Genomic DNA, 22,210 nt, shown 5'->3' with positions numbered 1-22,210 from the left:
AGCACGCCGCTCTTGTTCTCATGTGCACGAACAAGTGTTTGCCTCGGGGGCCGCGAGTCCTGCGTGCCGCCACGCGTGTGTGACTTAACTCGTAATGCTCATATTCGTGTTTCATCTGGCCAGTCTCACTGACACCAAAAACCCGTCGCCTCTCGTCCACAGAACCCCATCCCCGAGGAGGTGACGCCCAGTCGTGGGCCCAAAGCCGGAGGTACCCTCATCACGATCAAGGGACGCTTTTTGGAGACGGGCAGTAAAGATGACATCCAGGTTACCGTCGGCGACGTGGGCTGTGCTGTGTAAGGATTTACAGTCAATCAATATTCTCTGTTAGAGCTTGACAAACGTTATCCTCTGAGGGCCGCAAACAGAAAAATCAAAGCACCGGGTGACATTGACATTCTTCAACAATCAAGATGCGCTTTGCTTTATGGCTGCAGTATGTCTGCGATATTGTAAGCAGTTGAATCCGGTGGTTGATTGGAAAGGGTTAGAAAAAATAATCTTTGACCATTCACTCAGACCACACTTTCTGAGAACTGCCCATTTATGTAGTGTCTGTCGTATGAAATGCAAGAATAATATTTGAATCTTAAAATAATATCAAAATATGAAAACAGTCATTTTTACGAATGTTTGAGATTAATGTAAAAAATAATACAAGAATGCAATCACAATTTTGCCAGAAAATGTCAAAAAATTCCAAGGATTTAAGTCGTAATATTATGAAAAAAAGTGCTAACAGAAGTCTGAATTTTATGCCATATCAGAATGTAAAAATACATTTTGTGTACAGTGTAGCATCCATTTTATAATAACCAAATATCTTAGTTGTGCATAAAAATCATAATTTTACTCTGGTTCATTTGAGTTTGTTTACCTCATTAAAATACAACCAGAAAGAATGCCTCTAAAGTTAGCATTATCCGCGCTAAAGCTAATATGGTGCTGAATCTCAACTTAACTTTCTTTTCTCTGGTGACCTTAACTTTGGTGTCACATCGGCATTCCAACAACACCAATCCGCCGTGACATTTTTCGGGAGAGGTAAAAATAACGAGCCAGGGAAGATTTAACAAGCTGTCGGGCCGTTTCCGCTTTGGCCCGCGCCGACCTGGCGTCACCTCTCACCTGCGGCCGCCGCTGAAGTTTTTTTTTCCCCCCGCTGTCGACAGGGAGCACTTTGGTGAAGAAATCACCTGCAGAACGGGGAAGTATCTGGCTGATAAGGTGCCCTCTGACCTGCTGGCTGTCACAGTGAAGTACGGGAAGGTTGCCGTCACACACATCCGCAGTGCCTTCCAGTTCTTGGAAAACCCCAACGTGCTGGAATTCCAGCCAAAAGCCAGCTTTGTCTGGTCAGTGATACACACAACATCAATAACACAGAATGTGCTTTCTTATTTGTTAGTTTGGGCTGACTCCTTCACTAACTCATTCACAAACTCTAACTCACTCACTCAAAAATGTCATGACAACTACACAGTGAGTGAGTTGGTCACATTAATCGGTCAATTGAATTGTGCCTCACTCACTCACTCACTCACTCACTCACTCACTCACTCACTCACTCACTCACTCACTCACTCACTCACTCATTCTTTCACTCTTTAAGTCACTCACTCACTCTTTCACTCACTCACTCACTCACTCACTCACTCTTTCACTCACTCTTTAAGTCACTCACTCTTTAAGTCACTCACTCTTTAAGTCACTCACTCTTTCACTCACTCAATCACTCTTTCACTCACTCTTTCACTCACTCACTCACTCACTCAATCACGCTTTCACTCACTCACTCACTCACTCACTCACTCACTCACTCACTCACTCACTCACTCTTTCACTCACTCAATCACACTTTCACTCACTCACTCACTCACTCACTCACTCACTCACTCACTCACTCATCACCAAACCACCGAGTTGGCAACTAATAAACTCAAATTAGTGAATGAGAGAATGAATGAATGGGTTTTTAAAGAAAAAAGCTAAAGATGAAATACAATGCCCTTAGGTGGCACGGCTTGACATCCGAGTTCTTCTCCGATCACGCCATTATTTTCCGTAGCGCCGCTTTTGTTTGTGTAAGTCTCCCCCATCGCTTCAATGCAATTTGTAAGCTTGTTCATGCGTGTCTGTTGTCATGTTCGTGTCGCAGCGGCGGGAGAAACATCGTGGTGACTGGCTCGAATTTCGACATCATCCAGAGAGCCGTCATGATGGTCCAGGGAGAAGACAACTCCACATCATTTGAGGTGTGAGCGCGCCTTCCATTTCATTTTCAACTCCCTATAATTATCCTCGCTATTGTCCCCATCTATGTGTTCTCTCGCAATCATCATTTCTTCCCTCACTTCATTTTCTCTTGTGAATGCATTTCTTTTTATATCCTTTTTTTAAACCTGCTCCCGCCTGTCCATCCATCTCGAGACAGCTGTGATTCATTCAAACCTCGTCAAGCGTTTCTTCCGCCGACGTTGCGCCCCGCCCCCCCCCCCCCTCCTCGCACTACTGTCGGCGCCAGCCTCCGCAGATCCCGGCAGATTACTTAAGCCAGTATTACCTCATCTTACTTCCCGGTCCATAAATCCTCAAAACCTGTAGGATTGCAGATAGCGGCGAAATAAAACGCGCCCCTCCATCTTAAGATTGACTGTGGCGGGGTGAACTTAAAAGCGGCTTGGGCTGTCCTCCAGTGTTAGCGGCCGGTGCTAAGCAGCAGAAAAATGTTGATCATTTCCTTTGCAGGGCTCAATTTAATGCCGGTATTAAGGTTTGCGGGAGATTATGTGGCTGTGTCGCTCTTTATCGCTCCACGCTCGCGGCCAACTCTTGTGTTGCCAAGGCCGGCGAGAGAAGTGGCTAAGATGCTTGTTATCTCAAAGGCCTCGGCTGGTCACCTTCTTAAGCTTCTTGTGCTTTAAGTCATTGAACTCCACCTAAATGTTTACACACAATATTTTTGCTGCTATCAACATGCACAGTGCATTGTTGCTTAGCCTCTTACAGTCATGATAGTTTTTTTTTTTTGTATATAAAATAAATCACCAGTCTGGAAAGTTTTCCCATACTTGATAATAAAAAAAAAAAGTCCCTTAAGCTTATTTCCCTTTGGAGCCTGAAATTTGATAGGAATGCGTCAATCATAAGTCGATCCACAAAAAAGTTTCAAGGAGAAAATAGACAGGAAGTGTTAAGGCTGACTTTTTTATTTCATTTTGGTTTCCGTCATTGCTTATGTGTCGAGTATGCCGGCAAAATTTAATGACTGGCCTTAAGACATAAATGTCTTAATAACTCAGCTCCGAAAGGTCAGTGCGAGACAATTTTTGGGGGGCGTGCACGATAAAGGTCTCATTGCACCATTGCAAACAAAAATAAAAAATATGTTGCATATGTTAAATCATTTTTTTTGTTTGTATTAAGGGCAGATTTCTTTTCGTACCTAATGATATAATCCGGGGGTGGGGGGGGTAAATGTTCCGGAAGGGCACATTGCATCGTCTCTGTAGCAGATGGCGACGGAGGCGCCGACAGTGCCGGTGTGAAAGTTTGCCGCCCCTGCGATTGACGAGTTGAACTTGTTGCGTTGCTGCAGGAAGCATGTTGTTGGGTGTCAATGCAGTGACAAAAATATCACTTCCTCAGTCTGTTTATTGTAAAAAAAAAAAAAAAAGAAAAGAAACGAGAAAGTGGATGAGTCAATGTGATTCTTGCTCAAATGTAGGGATATTCGACACCAAATTTTTTTAGACCGATACCAGTGAAAGTACTCAGTTGAGTTGTCACTGATACCGATACCAAGTACCGATACCAATAGCAAGCTTCCATCTAAAATGATTTGAAATAAAAACCTATATATCCCCATGTAGAAACTTCCCTTAAAATTTGATTAAATTAACATACATTTTTATTCTAATCTAGTTTCTAATTGTAAAACGACCACAAGAGGGCCATAAGAAAGTACCGATACCTTGAAAGAAGATGTGCCGCATCTTCCAATATCTACAATTGCAAATCTGGTCTTTTCGGATAAATATAAATGTAAATATAAATATAAAAAGAATTTAATGAATAAATAAATAAAGCTAGAAATGTTATTTAATTGTACACAGGTGCTACAAAGTTTTTGTCCCCTAAGGTTATGACACACGGACTTAGCAGTGAGCATCAAATCAAGGAATACGATGCTAATGGAAGTGAAAAAAAATTGGATACGGACAATTATTATAAGGACACTATTGTCAAAATTGACCCTGAACATACGTACTATGCGTGCACGGAAATTAACTGCGTGTAAATGTTAAATATGATGCTCAAAGTGGGTAAGTGCATGAAACACACACTCGAATCCTTTACGGCATAAATGGAAGCTAGCCCACCTGTTTAATGATAGCTAATATACCGCCTCATATATTTTTAATGCCTTTTATGTCAGCCTAAGTTCCGTTATTAACACTTACGCCGTTCGGGCGGCAGGTCGCCCACGAGAAAAACGACACGGTCATCCAGTTCCGCTCGCCGCCGGTCAACGACTCCCAGGGTCACGTCGTCAGGACGTACATCAAGCTGGACAACTGGGAGAGGGACCTGAGGAACTTCGACTACCACCCGGACCCGGTTTTCTACGAACTGCCTAAAAAGGTTTTCACCGAGGCCAGCATCATCATCGTCACCGTGAGTGAAGGCGAAAGACGATCGGAAACGGCTTTATTGTTGACGTTGCGCTTGTGGTGTGACAGCGCTTGGTTTTTGCTGAGTCACTGTTTTGACGGGACGCTCGGGGATAAATAGAAAGCGGCGGGGGGGGGGAAAATGACACTTTTCCCTCCTCCGTCGGGGTTACGATTGCACAATCGCTGCGCGTTTATTCTTCGCACAATTGTGGTCCAATTAGACATTCAGTTTAATCGGTTCCTGCTTGCTAATTCAATAAAGTTGAAGGATCCATTCAAGGGGGGTGACAAGCGATGTATAGAGCGGCCATTTTGTTGGTTTTATTTTTGGTGACTTCCTGTTTTTTATTTAAATGTAAGCGAAGGGATTACCATTGAAATCAAGTCAAAAAATGAACATTTTGCACATTCAAATACAAGGATTAAAAGGCTGATGAGAGGTAAACGCAGAATTACATGGAAATTATTCTGTGTACTGTTTATCTTGCCTTTCACAAACTTTTGGAGCCAGGCACCCGGTTCAACATCCCAGAGGCAATGACGCGCCTTTCTCAACACACCACGCACCTTATTAAAATAAAAAAGAAAAGAAATTCATCACATTTGAGAAGGCTAACACAATATTATAATAACTTGACAAAATGTGCCTGTGGATACGTTCTTGACTAATTAGCCCTGTTCTAGTTGTTTATTGATTACAGTAAGTCAGGGTCGGGGGCGTGGCTAGCGGCCATAACGTCTCCGCAAAGGTCTTTCTTTACTAAATGCAAAATAGTATTTGTTGATCAAAATCCACAGCCAAACGACCGAATATGCACAAATAAATGCACAGCACGAAAAACCAATGCAGTGACCTATTAGTTGTTTTGAAAGCTAGCTGCAAACAAGCTAGTCACGGTAGCTACTCGGGTTGTGACAATTGACTCATTCTTAACACTGTCGCTCTTGCAGGGTCGAGGTTTCTCCAAAGCCATGACGTCCAAAGAGGCTCAGGCCTTCGTGGGTGACGTTCCCTGTCTGGTTAACACTCTTCAGGACGACAAGCTGTTCCTGGACCCGCCCCCCACCAAGCCTCGCGCTCGATCCCGGAGACAGCGCCGAGACACTCGGGCAGAGTTGTTGGATCTCATGGTCAGAAACATATTAATCAAATTTTATTCAACTTTTTATTTTAATAAAAAATATAATATTTATTATATATGTATTTATTATCAAATTTTGTTAAAGTTTTTATTTTTATAAAAAATATTATAAATGTCTTACTTTTATTCTATGATATTTTAGAAAACAAAATGATTTTAATTGTGCCCTATAGCTTGAAAAATACTAACCTTTCAACCTTTCAACTACATTGAAATCTTGTTAGCTGTTCCACCCAATATGAATTCAAAAAATTCAAATTTTCACTATTTCATCGTCTTGCTTCCACGACGATGATGAAGGGCGCCGTCAGCTCAGCTGCCAGTGAGCTATTGTTTCGTTTTCGGCAGCGTACGAAAAAAGCCACACGGTTGGACTCGTGACAGCGCAGGATGCTTCCTCCGGAAAATTCCGCTGATTTATGTCAGACACAATGCAGTCATGGATTTGTTCACTCAATACGGGAGCCACCAACTCACAGCGCTTTAAAACACTCAAACGCCCCACGGCTGTTCAGCAAAAAAAAAATGCATGACAATTATGTAGATTGCCCCCATCCTTTGTCGCTTTCAACCACGACCCCCTCCGTACCAGAATAAAATTTTAAAGCGGCTTTGATAATAACATTCCACCCTCTCTTTTTATGCCGTTTATCCGCAGATCAAATTTGGCAAAGGGGAGTGGGTGGTGGGCTCGGTGGAGTACGAGACCAAGAACGATTTGTCGCTCTACATCATCATCCCCGCCGTCATCGTGCCCATGTTGCTCATCATCGCCATCTCCGTCTACTGCTACAGGTAAGTCGCTCAATTAGGCGAGATATTTTGAATGCACAACATTTGAATTCCTCTATGATAATATTTAATATTTACATACCAACATAAGTTAGCATCGCTCACAGCTGTGTGTTTATCGAGTCCTTCTCCCGTTGCCATGTAATCATGTTTTCGGCTGAAAAGACACACCGGCAAAATCATTATAATAATTACACCAACTGCGGTTGAAAAGACTCATTTGACATAACTCAAAAATCAATCGGTGGCAGAGTGAACAAATGCGAATATTTCTACAAGTGGTTTTAGGAAATGAGCTTTTGAACAGAAAGTGTAATCCCTCGCCGGCTCAAGTGTTTGTCTGAGGGTAACGCTGACCCGTGTGCAGGAGGAAGAGTCAACAGGCCGAGAGGGAGTACGAGAAGGTGAAGCACCAGCTGGAGAACCTGGAGGAGAGCGTGCGAGATCGTTGCAAGAAAGAGTTCACAGGTAAGGGAAATAAAATCATATCAAGCCGTAAGTGGAGCTCCTCAACTCACTCCATGTGTACGGCAGATCTGATGATCGAAATGGAGGACCACTCCAGTGAACTCAGCGAGGGTCGCATTCCTTTGCTGGACTACAAGACATACACGGACCGCGTCTTCTTCTTGCCCTCCAAAGACGGCGCCAACGACGTGATGATCACGGGCAAGCTGGACATCCCCGAGGCTCGGCGGGCCGCCATCATGCAGGCGCTCAACCAGTTCTCCAACCTCCTCAACTCCAAGACCTTCCTCATCAATGTAAGCGTGCCTTATTATTATTTTTTTTAAATCAATAAAGTGCAATTGGTGGAAAATAATGAAAAGCTCGTCTGGGTTTAGCGGCGTATTACTACCATCAAAACTGTATTTACCACTTTGCGATTTGCCTTCAAATGTAAAGTGCTTTGTAAATAAAATCCATAAAAGCCATTATTAATATTAAATGGCAAAACCGTGGGAAAGGTGCATCATGTCAATAAAAGCAGCAAACCGCTCTGTGGAAAACTTCACAAGATCCGATTTAAGATCAACACATTTCAAGCCTCGGCTAACATGTCTGGGCCTCGACCTGTCCGATGGGATTTTCCATTTGAAATTGAGAGTGTTGCCAACTGTCCAGTCTGGATCAGATAAAAAAAAAAAAAAAAAAAAGGTGCGATATTCCACAGAGCACGGTTTCTGGAGATTATTATTGATATTTCAGCCTTTTTAAATGATTCCTCTCAATGCTACGTTGCTAATGTTAACATGCTAACTTACATGTTAGCCATATTATTATTAATATTTCAGCCTTTTTAAATGATTCCATTCCCTCTCAATGCTACATGCTATCTTACATGTTCCAGATTTATCCAACTAATTTGATCACGTAAAGTTACTTTGCTGTTATTTTATGCTAAGCATGCTAACTCCAAGTTGCTAACTTGCCTTGTGGGGCGTATTAACAGTGATGTTTTTCCTCATGAAAATTGTATCAGGTGATAAACTGGATTTGTTTTGCGCCGCTGAATATTTGTAATTAATTGTGAGGAAACAACTCGTATAAGTAATACTCGGGTCTTACTAGCGAGTTAAATCTTTTATCGCCCCCTTGTTAAACCCACACATCTGTGCCTGTTCACACTCCTACATCTCAGTGTGGAATCCTTTATTGGCTCCTATTTTCAACTCGCCCTGTCTTACCCTGGCGCCCACTGTCAGATGCTGACGGGTCCAATATTAGACGGCTGAAGACACGGCAGAGAAGCAGATTGGAAGGCTTCTAATAATCCAACTGTGCTGGCACACAAGCAGCCTTGGAGGTGTTAAATCTGCGAGAGCTTCCACTGCCTCTCATTTATGTTTTTTTTCCTAAGCTTTGCTGCAGAGCCCCGCCATGTTTACCGCCGTCGTTATTATTGGCTTGCCGTTGGTCGTTATTTTTTTTTAAACATTTATGGGGGTACCTCCGAGTGAAAACCATCCACTAATGAAGTGTGAAATGTTGAACCATAACACAAAAACAAGCGACAAACAAGACAGCTAGCTAACACGTGTACTCTGCTTCGGTTTGTAAAACTAATGGGAATTCACAACAGCAGTCACAAAATATTCAAATCTAAGTTCTGGTGGAAAAAAAAAAGATCAATAGTGGCTGAACCAAGAAACTGACCAAAATAAAACAGGCAACAGGGCTAAACATGGCCTAACCAGTTGCGGTTAGCTAGCTTGTCGCTAGTTGTAACAGTCTATAATATAGACTCATTTTTTAGTCATATCTTTTTGCAATTCTAGTAATGACACACAAATTTGATGCACAATTTGTCTTCTCGGGCCACGTAAAACGATGTGGCGGGCCGTATCTGGCCCCCGGGCCTTGAGTTTGACACCCGTGGTCTATATTGTGACTTAGTACTCCTTCCTAAACATAACAAACTGCCTAATTAAAGTTTTTTGTTCACCAACTTAAATAATGCAGTTATATTTGGAATATTTCTTCATGTTGCTAATTTTGTGTGTCGCCATTTGCAGTTTATCCGCACCCTGGAGCGCAGTAACGACTTCAACGCCAGGGCCAAAGTGTATTTCGCCTCTCTGCTGACCGTGGCTCTGCACGGCAAGCTGGAGTACTACACGGACATCATGCGCACGCTCTTGCTGGAGCTCATGGAGGAATACGTGCACAGCAAAAATCCCAAACTCATGCTGCGTCGGTAAGGAAGGACTAACTGGGCTAACTTTTTATTCAAAGCGCCCATGTTGTTCATAGAAGAGGTATAAGAAAATTTGTTTTAATAATAAATACACATTTTCATTTTCTATTCATTGTGCCTGAGGCACTTGCTCTTGTGGTAATCGCTAGAAATTTTGTAAATATTCATTTGGGTATGTTGGAAACTTTCCATATTAATTAATGGAAATTAGTTGGATATTTGTGCAAATTTTGGCCATAATGTATTTTTTTGTCATAAAGGGAGTGAAATGAGAAAGTCTCAAAGGCACTTAATGGTAATATTGACTTGTGTAATACCTTTAAGAGGACCTTTGGGTATGGGCCTAAGTGCTGAGTTATTTTGGAGGCTTATTTCACTGAAATAGCCTGAAAGATACATATTTTGTCATCTCACTGACAATTGCATCTTGTAAACGTCCAAGAACCCAACGCAGGAATCTTGTTCGTCATCCCTCAGTTGTTATCGGGACGCACTTATATCACTCGAACTCTCTGCCGTGTTTTGCCACTTAACCGCTGGCTGTTAAACGAACGTGCGTCTTAATTATCCCTCAGTGGAGAGGCTCATTATGTTGATTAGGTCATTGCACCAACACGATCCCCCCCTTCCCCCCCCCCCCCCCCCCCCCTCCTTCTTAAACACATCTAATTAGGCATGCTAACCGCTATCAATGCATTGGGACGATGGAGGCCGCCGCCGGTGGGCATCTGTCATGAGAATACGTCAAAGTGTCAACCGAGTAAGAAGTAGTTTGATGGACAGCGACACTGACAGGCTTTGCAGAAATGCCTCGTCAACATTGTGCAGGAAGGCCGTCTGGAATGTGCATCACCGCATTCCAAGCTGTCAGCGCCATAATTGACCCAGCAGCACTAAAAAAAAAAAAAAAAAAAGACGCTCGTTAAGCATCCTTGACATTATTTGCTCCCATCGGAACAGATTAGAAGGGATGATTACGTTGGTTTTTATTAGGACGCTTTTAAAGATGATGTGTGGTCAAAAAATAAGAACGCATCAATTTGATTGGGATGGCTGTAAAAAGGTCTAAATCGTGGTTTACAAATCGTTTCGTTATGATTGTTGAAATATATGACTGTAATGTGTTGTAATCTAAAATATGAAGATTATTGCATTGCACATTTAAAGTTTTTTTCTAGGGAAAAAATTATTAAAAATAATTAAAGTACATCAAGTAAAACAAAAATTAAATTTGATTATTTGTAAATTCAGGAATATTATTTGTGTTTTAGATCTGAGACGGTGGTGGAAAGGATGCTGTCCAACTGGATGTCCATCTGCCTTTACCAGTTCTTGAAGGTAACTTTTTTTTTTTTACTGCCTTCACTGTCTACTTTTCTGAATCGGTTGTCAAATCGTTTTCCGAGGTTGCTTATTATGTTTCTAACCCAAAACCACTCACAACGCGCTGAACTGCATCAACCGTTTGTGTGTCAGGACTCGGCGGGCGAGCCCTTATACAAACTATTCCGGGCCATCAAGCACCAGATCGAGAAAGGACCCGTCGACGCCCGATTGAAGAAAGCAAAGTACACCCTCAACGACACGGGCCTGCTGGGCGATGACGTGGAGTACTCTGTGCGGGTGAGACCAACACGTAACAGCTGCTTAAAGCGTATACAGTCATGCTTGATGGTTGCCATGGTAACTGGATGTATATCTGTAGACGATGGGAAGAAAAAAAAAAAAAAAACGTTCTAAGGCCACCAGCTGCTTTTTGTACGACATCCATTTTCAGTGTCATGTAGTCGGGTAGGGAAAACCACGCTGGCTAGCAAGCGCTACTGTGCCTTCAAATCCGTTTGGACTTTTCCTCTGCCTGCATTTTAGGAACGGAGAGGCTAAATGTGAAAGTCGGGACACACACACACACACACAATAAAAAAACAAATAAAAAGCCCAGTGGGTAATGGCGATGTCGAGGACAATTATCAAATTAGCTCTCATGGTGATGGATCTCTTCCTGTGATTGAATTACAGTGTAGAAAGCAAGGCGCACACACACACACACACACACACACACACCCTGCCACCCCCCCCCGTGGGCTTGATTTCACAGGCATCCACGATTACTTGGGATTTCACGGACTGCTCTTCACATTGACACTCAAATGCAGAGCGAGTCAGATTGGATTGGCCGCAACACACACACACACACACACACCTCCCATCAACGTCAACCACCCTTGCCATTCTTTTGATTGCATCAAGTGGTCAATTAGTTCCGGGACTCAAGTTGCTCTCCCTTAGCCGCGGTCATTAGCCGGGGCGGAGGTGACAGAATTCCTATCGAGTGTGTGTGTGTTTGAAATAACTGATCATGCCAGGATTCCTGTTTGAGAGTTTCAGACTTTGTTTTGTCTCGTTTTTAGACACTGCAAGTGCTGGTGCCCGACGAGGGTCTCGATCTAACGCCCGTCAAGGTTCTGACCTGCGACACCATTTCGCAGGTGAAGGAAAAGATCATCGAGCAGGTTTACAGGAACCTGCCCTACTCGACGCGGCCTAAGGTGGACAGCGTCACGCTGGGTAAGTGAAGAGGTTCAAGTCGGACGTTTTGGAATTTCTTATATTACAGTTCGAAACATAGTGAAGAATTTGTGACTTCCTATTGAAAATATGCTTTGAATAATTTTCTTTTTTCAGCTTCGCAACGGTTTATTCATAACGGCACAAAAGAAAAGCTTTCATTCGCCAAACAAAGTTCCAAAGTTGCAAACCTAGGGGAAGCCGACTTCAAAAGCTCAAATCTCCACAGACATTTTTGCCACATCAAAGACATTTTTTTTTTTGCCCCCCCCCACCCCGATTCCCACGCACGCAGCCGATCTCATTCCGTTCTGCGTTTCAGATAAGTGCAGATCTGTCGCCTTTGGTAGCGCATCGGGACGATAACCCTCTCATGTGGCGCTAATTGTAAATGAGCCCTCACCCAGGTCTGCACCGCGCTTGAATCTCATCTCCATTCAAAAGTGCGGAGCTGCCAATCAGCTTTGGAATTACTTTTACAATATTGCTGACAAAGTCAGCTATCTCGTCTGCACACAGACAGATATATATATATATATATATATATATATATATATATATATAATAATAATAAATATGAATTACTATTTTATATATATATATATATTATAGATATAGATATATATATATATATATATAGATAGATATATATAAAATAGTAATTCGTATTTATTATTATATATTATTATTATTAATATATATTCATTATTATTAAAATATTTTTTTCCCATTTTTTTCCCCACAGAGTGGCGTCCGGGCTCCACAGGCCAGATTCTGTCCGATTTGGACTTGACCTCCCAGAAAGAGGGCAGATGGAAACGCGTCAACACACTGGCTCACTACAACGTACGTCACGCTCGTGTAACTTATTTCGTTCTTATAAGACTACGACATTATTCTCGTCACTTTACAAGTACCAGGGTTAAAAACTGTTCAATATTTCTTCCATTTTGATGATTTGTTTTCATATGAATTTAAGTTTCATTCGTGATTACTGATTATTAGCATTAGCTAGCATGCTAGCCTCAGCTATTTTATTCTTGTCATATTACAACATAATGCCTTACAAATACTTTTGGCCACATAGTGTTCGTTTCAGCTCATACGGGTATACCCAATGTCGCGGCTGTTCAGCCGTCCCACTCGAATTACACGGCGGACCAAAAGGAGAAAAGCACTCCAATCCCTCCTCAGGAGCATTTAGTTCAAATCGAAGCCCTCTAAATCTTGCTTTCATCGCATCGACCCTGTGAAAACAAAGGTCAGCCACAAATATCCCCCCCTTCTGTGGCGCCTTTCATGCGTCTAAATCTTCATTCTTCTGCGACGCCCCGCTCTCGTTAACTCTCGGATTGTCCGTTAAAAGCTGAATCTATGGTCCCCGCGTGCCGTTAATGCCACTGTTTTGTGAAGAAAATGGCCGGGTGAAGACCCGCCGTGGCTGCTGTGTCCACTCGCTTGTATTGATTAGGATTGAGTTCAAGGCCATGAAAGAAGACTTATGAGGACGACCATGTGAGGACTTGGAGTGTCGGTACCTCGACCGAGTTTTTATTGATGCAGAAACCGGCTAGCTAATTTAAAGTTTCAAAGGAGGCGCCAAAGAAGAACTTGTAATGTTACTTTGGTCCCAAAATTATTATATTTTTTTTCCCAATTTTTACTTTAACTTTGGAACTAAACTCCCCACACAACTTTTATTTTCATAATATTCTGATTTATGTGGCCAAGGATACATCGTTCTTGGCGGAGGTCCGGTCCGAAATCAGTCTTGTTTTGTGTGTTGCAGGTCAGCGACCACTCCACCATAGTCTTGTCACGGGTTCTCCACACTCAGCAGAACTTCGAGCAGTACCAGGATAACCACGAGGAGCGTAAGTATTTTATTTTTTATTTATTTTTATTTATTTTAATTTATTATTATTTTATATTTTTTTAAATTTTATTTTATTGTATTTTATTTATTTTTACCCGCGACGTTTGTCTTTGATATCCTCTGCGCCTTGGTTCAAATTCAGCCGGGCGCCGACAAACGCTCACGTAACGACGCGAGTGTCGTTTCAGGGAACGCTCTGTTGGATGACGACAAGGTGTTTCACCTGGTGAGGCCCACCGACGAACTGGATGAGGTCAAGTCCAAACGGGGCAGCATAAAGGACAAGTCCATGACCAAAGCCATCACCGAGATTTATCTCACCCGACTGCTCTCAGTCAAGGTGCACATTTCTTCGCCACTTTTGGCCACGTTAACTTCTCTCTGACTCGTTTGGGTTTTGTTGTTTCTTTTAGGGAACGTTGCAGCAGTTTGTGGATGATTTCTTCCGCAGCGTGCTGTGCTCCGGGGCCGTGGTGCCACCGGCGGTCAAGTACTTTTTTGACTTCTTGGACGAGCAGGCGCTGAAGCACAACAATGTGGACGATGAGACGATACACATCTGGAAGACCAACAGGTAAGCTATTGATTAAAGTGGGCAAGAAATTGGGAAGGAAAAGTTGGACTCTTAATGAGTTTTTAAAAATGATGCACAGTGAACCCCCACATATTTTGGAGTGGCAGGCCAAAGCCATGTTTAATGTAAAAGTATTGCTAGGGCGCCCTCTTGTGGTGGTTTGTTGGAAAGCACATAGTTGGTTTTGTTTTTTCTGGGTTTTTTTTTCTGACTTTTTTTCCCTAACATAATCTTACATCTTTTGTCTTGTTACATTATCGATTTATTTATTTATTTATTTTTCTTGTACTATTGTGATTTCACACAATACTACAACACAAGTCTCATATCGTATCGACTATTTCTGTGTTATTATGAATTTTTTTATTTTCAAATTATGTTTATTTTATAAAATCTAAACTTATTTTCTTGTCATTCAAGACTTTGTTCTCAAATAATTAATTTTTTTTGCCTTGTATTACAAATTGATTCTGGTAACATTACAAATTAAAACTTTGAACTTCAGCACCAACTTTCCACTGAGGTGTCTAATCCACGTTTGTGTGCGGAATAACTCTCCCAAGAAACAAAAGTTGATTATCCAAGAAAGAGATGCAAACGCATCTTGCGCATTTGCAATCGCGCCGCTCCCGTGTGACATTTAAGCGCATAAATTAGTGTCACGCCGGCGGAGTTGGGGCCGCCCCAGACAACGTGTTGCATGTCGATGTCTGTGATTGACGCCGAGCGAGCGAGCGCTGGCACAAGGACAGGCAATGAGCGATTTAATTACTCGGCGCCGCGCACTCGGCATCCAGCCGTCATGTTTATCAAATCAGTGCGGGGCCATGTATTAAATATGAATGTGCGTATGAGGCAGAACAACAAACAAACATGGTAATTGTGTCCCAAGCTAATTTAATTGTTGGATTGTTGCAACGGTGTTATTTTTATGCTTGGGTTGTACACCCTCCTGAGGGGTTTTTTGTTGTTGTTTTTTTTGCCCGCCCGGTGTGCATTTTATTTTACACTCTACACCTTTCATGTCTCACTTGGGCAGATCAGCGATGTTTTGTATGTTTGTATCCTTATTTTTAGGAAAGAATGAAGTTTTGTTTTCAGAGGGGAAATCTGTTCGCGTCGTCGAGCGTTGCGCGCCGTGCCGTCGCTAGCTCTCAAAGTTGCCGCAGGATTTTTGAAGGTCAGACTTTGGCGAGGCCCCGACGAGAGTGGCTGGATGGCCGTGGATTGGCTCGGCTCGGCTCAGATCCCTTTTGTTTGCTTTTTTGGAGCACTTGTGTTTGTCTTTTTGATTGTAGGGGATGGGAGAGCGCTTAAAGCTCCCGCTGAATTATTCATGATTAAGAATTGAGTTAAAGGAAATGCTATTGATTCTGTTTGATGGTGCCAGAACGCTGTGGCTTTCAAAATTCTTCAACTTTCCCAGAAATTGTTTGCCGACTTTTAAATTGTTCGGCTTCACCCGAGCAAAAAAAAACAAAAACTATTACATAATCTGATCAGAAGTTCAGTCTATTTAATTTTTACTGTTTACAAAAGTTAGTTTTGCCTAATGAGTTGTGTTCCCATTGTATTTCTTGCAGCCTGCCTCTGCGCTTCTGGGTGAACATCCTGAAGAACCCGCACTTCATCTTTGACGTGCACGTGTCGGAAGTGGTGGACGCCTCGCTCTCCGTCATCGCGCAGACCTTCATGGACGCCTGCACCAAGACCGAGCACAAGCTCAGTCGGGTGAGCGCTCGCTCGTCAGCCCGCGCTCAAACCAAGGCACCTCCTTAATCATTTACGAGATCTTTCTTTGTGTCTGCAGGACTCCCCGAGTAACAAACTTCTCTATGCAAAGGAGATCTCGACCTACAAGAAGATGGTGGATGAGTAAGCGCCGTCAGCAACTTAGCCTCGCAGATGTCAGTGTCTTTCACAATTTGAACGCCGTCCATGTGTGTGTGTGTGTGTGCGGCAGCTATTACAAGGGCATCAGACAGATGGTCCCCGTCAGTGACCAGGATATGAACACTCATCTGGCAGAGGTCTCGCGGGTAAGGCACAAACACACGCAGCCGCCATTTTCCTTTTGCTTACGCTGCTAATAGTGGCGGTGGAAAAGTCGCGCATGTGACAAAAGGCAAGGTTAGCGCTGAGTCAGTCTGGTCATCTTTTTTTAAATTGCTTTTTTCAGTAATTATGGGGAAAAGAAATAAGCAAACACATTTAATTGAATATTTTATTTATTATAATCATAAAAAATAAATCAATAAATGATCCTGCATCCATTTTGTCTGGCGTTTGTTTCCAGTTTACACCCTACGCCTTTTAATTGTTCCTGTCTTTTTGTTGTTGTCGACGTTTTGCGGCCAGTCTCACACGGATAAGCTGAACACACAAGTGGCTCTCCATCAGCTGTACCGGTACGCCAGCAAGTACTACGACGGGGTAAGAGGCCCAAAGGCGCACCGATCCAATGAACGCACCACTGCCCGCTTTTGTTATTGCTTTTCCCTCCTCCCGCCTCCTTTGCTTGACATGCCTGAAGAGTCATTGCGTGCAATTTTAATTGGAATCATTTCTCTAGGATGTGAATTGGAAAATTGCGCCCTGGGAATTGATTTTTTTTTTTTATGCTTGAAAGTGTCCATTATGTGTTGCCACTTGAGGTCACAAAAAAAGAAGGGATCAACAAAAGCTTATGAAGAAATAGGATGACATTTTAAATTAAGCTGGCTATTTGGGCATTGAGCCTCGGGCAAAGTTACTTTGTGGCTTATATTTAGTCGTTTTGTTCATTTCTATCGTGAAAGACTGCATCGTGCACAGTAGTACATGGACTTAGTATTTTATTTATTTATTTATTTATTTTTATTAGCATTTTATTTCTTTTTTAATTTATTTGAAACCAATCATGTGTCGCCCCCTGGTGGTTGGCTGACTACTGATTGCGAAAGATCTTACATTAAATGTAAAAAAAAAAAAAAAAAATCCGGATCAAGATCATGTGATTAAACATGACATTTTTGATTGGCCGTGGCCGCTGATGGAAACGAGGCGTGTAATCGCGTCGAGCCGCGTCACGCTTAATCAACAACCTCTTCCACTTGCCCTTGGTGTCCTTGACCTCCAACTCCTTTTTCACCTCCTCCCAGATCATCTCATCCCTGGAAGAGGACCCGGCGGCGCAGAATAAGCAGCTGACCTCGCGGCTCCAGCACATAGCAGCCACCCTGGAAAACAAAGTGACGGATCTCTAACGGGCAGACGGAGACGGGCGGGATAATCGGCGGGATCCTGCCAGTGACTACAGGGGCTTATTTCTTCTTGTTTTCCGCTTGATAAATCACAGCGAGACGGGAGTGGCGTGCGTTATTGCCCTGGGACAATATTCTAATAATAATAACGTTCTCCCGTGTGGTATATCATTGAAATGCATACGGAGAGCAAAGCGAGTTGATGATGTGTTACACTGTCGACAAAGACAGGGAACAAAAAAAAAAAAAGGTACGCCTTAAAGCTCACTTGCCAAACCTCAAGCACGCATCACGGGAAATGTCGAAAGAGAGAGAAGTAAGCCCCTGTGGCAGGAGATAATCAGATGTTCAATTTCTTTTCCTTCGGAGAATTGTACAATCTATTTTTTTTAATCTGTCTTTATCGCCGGAAAAAAAAAAGAGCTTTATAAGGAAACACACATACACACAAATTATCTTTTTAAATGGATCACCCGGTGGTGCGGATCGTGTTTTTATTCTTACACGGGGTTGGAGAGCGGCTGATTTTCAATGTGTGAAAAGCGGATGCGTGCGCACGGGATGCCTAAAGTCGGGCGTGAGGGCCGAGTGGCGCCCGCTTCCTGTCAATAGACCCCACCCCTTCTCCTGAAGCCCCGCCCCCTCCACCTTGACAGGAGCCCGCGCCCCCACTTTGACTGAGACCAAAGGGTCCTCACACAAGGACAATGTACAGGCTCGTGTGAATGACGACTCAGCAAGATATATTTTTTAATTATTTTTTAAGCCGTGCGTGCTTTGTGGAAGCTGCTGACAGACAGCGCTGTCAGTCTGTCTCCCTTTAGTGTTCGGTGCCATGGTACATTCCACTTCAAAAAACAAAGCACAGAAGAACATTTCAACGTCTTTTTTTTCCCCCCTTTCTTTAATATTTTCGTTTTGCTGCTATCTTACTGTTTTCATTCACATCAGCCCTGCGATGAGCTGCCCTCAAATCTCATCAGCTCACAAACATCACCAGAATTTAATAGGGGGTGGAAAAAAATGAATTTTCATTATTCACTAGGAGTAAGGTCAAAACTCCAATTGCAACAAACCACATCATGTCGCGTATCAAATTAAAGGTCTTGGTAAAGGCTTCCCACATCTGTAATTATTTTGTCAATACGCTCTTGTGTAATGACATCATAAGCATTTTTTTTTAGTTTGAAAAGGTCACCTGCTAAATTCTGGTGACAAGAAGCTGATTAAACTCATCCGCCTATGGTAGCAGTTCAGCAATAGAATAATAGTCAAGATGTTTGCATTGGATTAGTATTATTAAGATGCTCCTGTACCAGTCATCTTTTTTTTTTGTATGTATATCTGTTGTCCAAATATTCATCAAGCATCCTGCCTCTTGAAGCTATATAATAGCCCTTTGCTCATTGCTGTCAATCATCTGCCAGAAGGATACAGCTGGTCCTCAAGCGGTACATCTCGAACAAAATGGCTTGTATATATTCGTTAGACTTTTTTTTTGTGTGGAAGCAGGGTGGGGGGGGGGCGAGTACCGGTGACGTTTCATCATCTGGAAAATGGATGATGTCATTGTAGGAGTGTGTAGCATGATTATGATGAGCGCCCGACCTTGTGTCTAGTCACCTTTCTATGGTCATGTTGGAACCTTACCGTGGTTGTGTGTAGCTGTGGAGAATAACAAACTCCAGAGAGAACCCCCCCTAGAATGTTAAACCCTGCCTTTGCGAGGGAGGGGGAGGAGGGGGGGTGCACGGACCTCAAGCCTACCTGTCCCGCCTTGCACGCCCTGACATCGAGAACACGACAGCACTTGGCCCCGCCCACCCAGCTAAGCCTACCTAACGGCATCAGCCCTGGGGACCCGGGCCGGGCGGTTCTCTTGACTCCTCTCACTGGCAGAGTCGATGCAAGAAGCTTCTTTCAGAGCCTTTCTTTGACCAAAAATGTGCCTTATTGAATAGGATGATACATATAATGTTTCTAAATTATTCTCTCGGTAACCTATGATGACAATAGTGCTATAGACACAGCAATGTATTTGGACTTGTGATATTGTGTGTGCTGTCTAAAATGCTTTAGATGCCCTGCTGCAGCCGAGTGTGTGTGTGTGTGTGTGTGTGTGTGTATGTGTGTGTGTGCGTGTGTGTGCCAATTAGGGGTGGGAATCGCAATATTTTACTGATACAGCAAGAATTCCGACATTGCAGTGGTTCTCAAACCGTTTACATCCAGTAGCAACAAGACTGAGGTTAATTTCTTGAAAGTGGATTTTATATTATTGTAACACGCTGTAGCATCACATTAGTCGGTATAGGAAATGAATCAAAACTGTATTTAATTATGATTTACTTCAAATTTATTTGACGTCAAATTTAAATGCTAATTATTGATGGGCGAATACCGACTGGGTATCGGACCGATACCGGCCTTATTTGAAGGTGTTGAGTCATTTTGGAGCCTGTCGATACCAGCCACCGATACTAAAGGCAAATTACATGTATAACGTAAAGTCCTCCTTGGCAGTAGTTGGCGCTATACCCCAGCAATTTTGAAACATCATCACAAAATTGTATTTATCAAAAGTACTAGAGTATCGGTGAGTACTCAAATAGTGACTACTAAAGTAATGAACCGTATGTGACTACCATACTTTGAGAATCACTGCATATTGGAGGAAAAGGTACATAATCGTATCTATGTGATGTTTATACCGATCTGATATCGGACGGCAACTGTATCGCCATTTTAATGCTGGTATTAATCTCGTATCCCACCCCGACTGCCAATAGGCTGAAAACATTTCATAGTGATTTTTTTTTTATATATATATTGATGGTCGCAGTGTTGATAAGTGTGCATTTCTTTTGGGTGTCTGTGGTGTGAGCTTTGTAGGTCAAAAAAAAGCCAAATATGAATTTTTTTCCCCATTCAAATGTTTAACATTCCTAAATAAGACAAGTGGGGGTGCAGGTGGGCGGGTTTTTTTCTTCTGTAGTAGAGCGCAAAATTGTTCCAGTGGTGTTGATTTTTCCCACCCTGTGTTTTCTTAGCTATTCCACAGTGTGTGCGATAAATGACTTATACCTATATTCCACAAAATGACTTTTCTTACTGCTGTGCAGTTATTTTCTTTTTATGATTTCTCGTTTCCTATACCGTATCAATCTTTGTAAAACATGTTGAAATACTGTATTCTGACTGTATACTCCTATGCATTGAGTCGTGGAAGAAAAAAAAAAAAAGATGAAGCTGTTGTGTTGAGTCTTTATTATTTTTTTTTTAGTCCAATTGAATGTGTTTTTATTGTGGATGACGTGCAGCAGTCAAAGTTGCTTCGGCTTTTGTATCTGATCTGCGTGTGTTAATTTAATTTAACCAATGCGGCGGTGCGTGCGTGCTCGCGCATGTGTGTGTGGATGGGGAGCTCTTACACCCAGATTTCATCATGCGCTCCTGTGTGAATAAACTTGGAGGCCAATATGCCCTTCATATCGCCCCTGTGTTTCTTTTCACTTTTCCAATAGTGATTGGCTTCAATTGGAAGTCTCTCCGCCCATGCATATTGCATGATTTACAATCACCTTGGGCTGCCGACTCCTATTTGCCACGCGGCCAATTTCTTTTTGAAGTTAACTGGTATTTATGCAGCTCATTCCCGCGCTTCGCTTTCTCACGCGGGCGCCATCGCGCACCAGCTAGACTTGCAGAAACAATCATGTTGTGTTTTTTTTTTTTTTTGCTTTCTGATCATTTTTATGTGTCTATTCACAATAGGGCAAAACAAATATTTCATTAACCTGCCAGCAGTCCAGACCTGTCTCGTGTTGAAAACATGAAGTGCAAAATATGACAACGGATAACCTGCAGTGTCTTGTAGCCTCTTTTTATTTGTTATAAACAACATACTAACTTCAATTGAAAAAAAAAAAAACCTTTGAATATTGTTAGACTGATTACGGAAACTCTCTCACACACCCTGAGGGGCGCAGACCACCATTTGAGAATCCCTGCTCGTTCCATTTCATTTTCAAGGCCAAGTGCTAAATCTTGCCATGTTTATTTGCTTCCCACTTGTATTGTCATATTTTGAGCACAGCTACCTCCAATAATATTGTCAGTCTTCATAAAGCACATGAGGCGGCCTAATAAAACAAAGCTTTGCAAAATGAGTTGAGAATATAAATAGCCGCCCGGCATCCCTGTCGTCCCCGCTGAAGGTTGACGAATGACTGCGAAAACATTAATTAGGCGCTGACAGCTAAGCATGAAATGGGAATAAAGAAAGATGAGGGGCCTGGTATTGACTGCCTAGCACCAACGGCTGTGGATGATCACCTCCACACTTGAGGAGGTGACAAATTCCTCTCATTGAAGCAAGACTGACCCGACCAATTAATTAAGTGGCAAAAATCCGCCATTTTAAGAAAATATGTATTTTTTAAAACACAGTCAAACTCATTTTTGACTTGACCATGTTGTCAATGCTTTCTATAATAGCGACGTGATTATGGTGGCAATACAAAGAGCTGGATTAAGTCTCCCACTGGAAGCATAATATCCTGAACACCGCCCTGAAATAGCAGAAGGAAACTTTCAAAGTTGATTCAGTGCAAATCAGGACAATTATAGGCGGCCTCCT

At 42.5% G+C, this 22,210-nt stretch overlaps 1 protein-coding gene across 3 annotated transcripts in view; it reads left to right on the top strand.

The window, feature by feature from the left end:
- Positions 1-21,060, top strand: part of plxnb2b (plexin b2b) — a 104,681-nt gene extending 83,621 nt beyond the window's left edge. For all 3 annotated transcript variants that reach the window (XM_037255249.1, XM_037255251.1, XM_037255250.1), the window contains 21 exons: positions 163-299; positions 1,176-1,358; positions 2,162-2,258; positions 4,483-4,680; positions 5,631-5,810; positions 6,480-6,616; positions 6,981-7,081; positions 7,148-7,377; positions 9,130-9,311; positions 10,583-10,649; positions 10,788-10,934; positions 11,723-11,879; positions 12,625-12,725; positions 13,669-13,753; positions 13,944-14,095; positions 14,169-14,329; positions 15,913-16,060; positions 16,140-16,204; positions 16,293-16,368; positions 16,688-16,762; positions 17,470-21,060. In XM_037255249.1, the coding sequence (XP_037111144.1) occupies positions 163-299; positions 1,176-1,358; positions 2,162-2,258; positions 4,483-4,680; positions 5,631-5,810; positions 6,480-6,616; positions 6,981-7,081; positions 7,148-7,377; positions 9,130-9,311; positions 10,583-10,649; positions 10,788-10,934; positions 11,723-11,879; positions 12,625-12,725; positions 13,669-13,753; positions 13,944-14,095; positions 14,169-14,329; positions 15,913-16,060; positions 16,140-16,204; positions 16,293-16,368; positions 16,688-16,762; positions 17,470-17,574 (2,784 nt within the window). In that variant the 3' untranslated portion in view covers positions 17,575-21,060. The remainder of the gene's footprint in view (positions 1-162; positions 300-1,175; positions 1,359-2,161; positions 2,259-4,482; positions 4,681-5,630; positions 5,811-6,479; positions 6,617-6,980; positions 7,082-7,147; positions 7,378-9,129; positions 9,312-10,582; positions 10,650-10,787; positions 10,935-11,722; positions 11,880-12,624; positions 12,726-13,668; positions 13,754-13,943; positions 14,096-14,168; positions 14,330-15,912; positions 16,061-16,139; positions 16,205-16,292; positions 16,369-16,687; positions 16,763-17,469) is intronic.
- The last annotated feature ends 1,150 nt before the right edge of the window (positions 21,061-22,210 follow it).

This window comes from Syngnathus acus, chromosome 6, assembly GCF_901709675.1.
Source record: "Syngnathus acus chromosome 6, fSynAcu1.2, whole genome shotgun sequence".
NCBI classification, from domain to species: Eukaryota; Metazoa; Chordata; class Actinopteri; order Syngnathiformes; family Syngnathidae; genus Syngnathus; species Syngnathus acus.
Note: the sequence above shows the minus strand (reverse complement) of the source record. Positions and strands in the feature narration are given on the sequence as shown.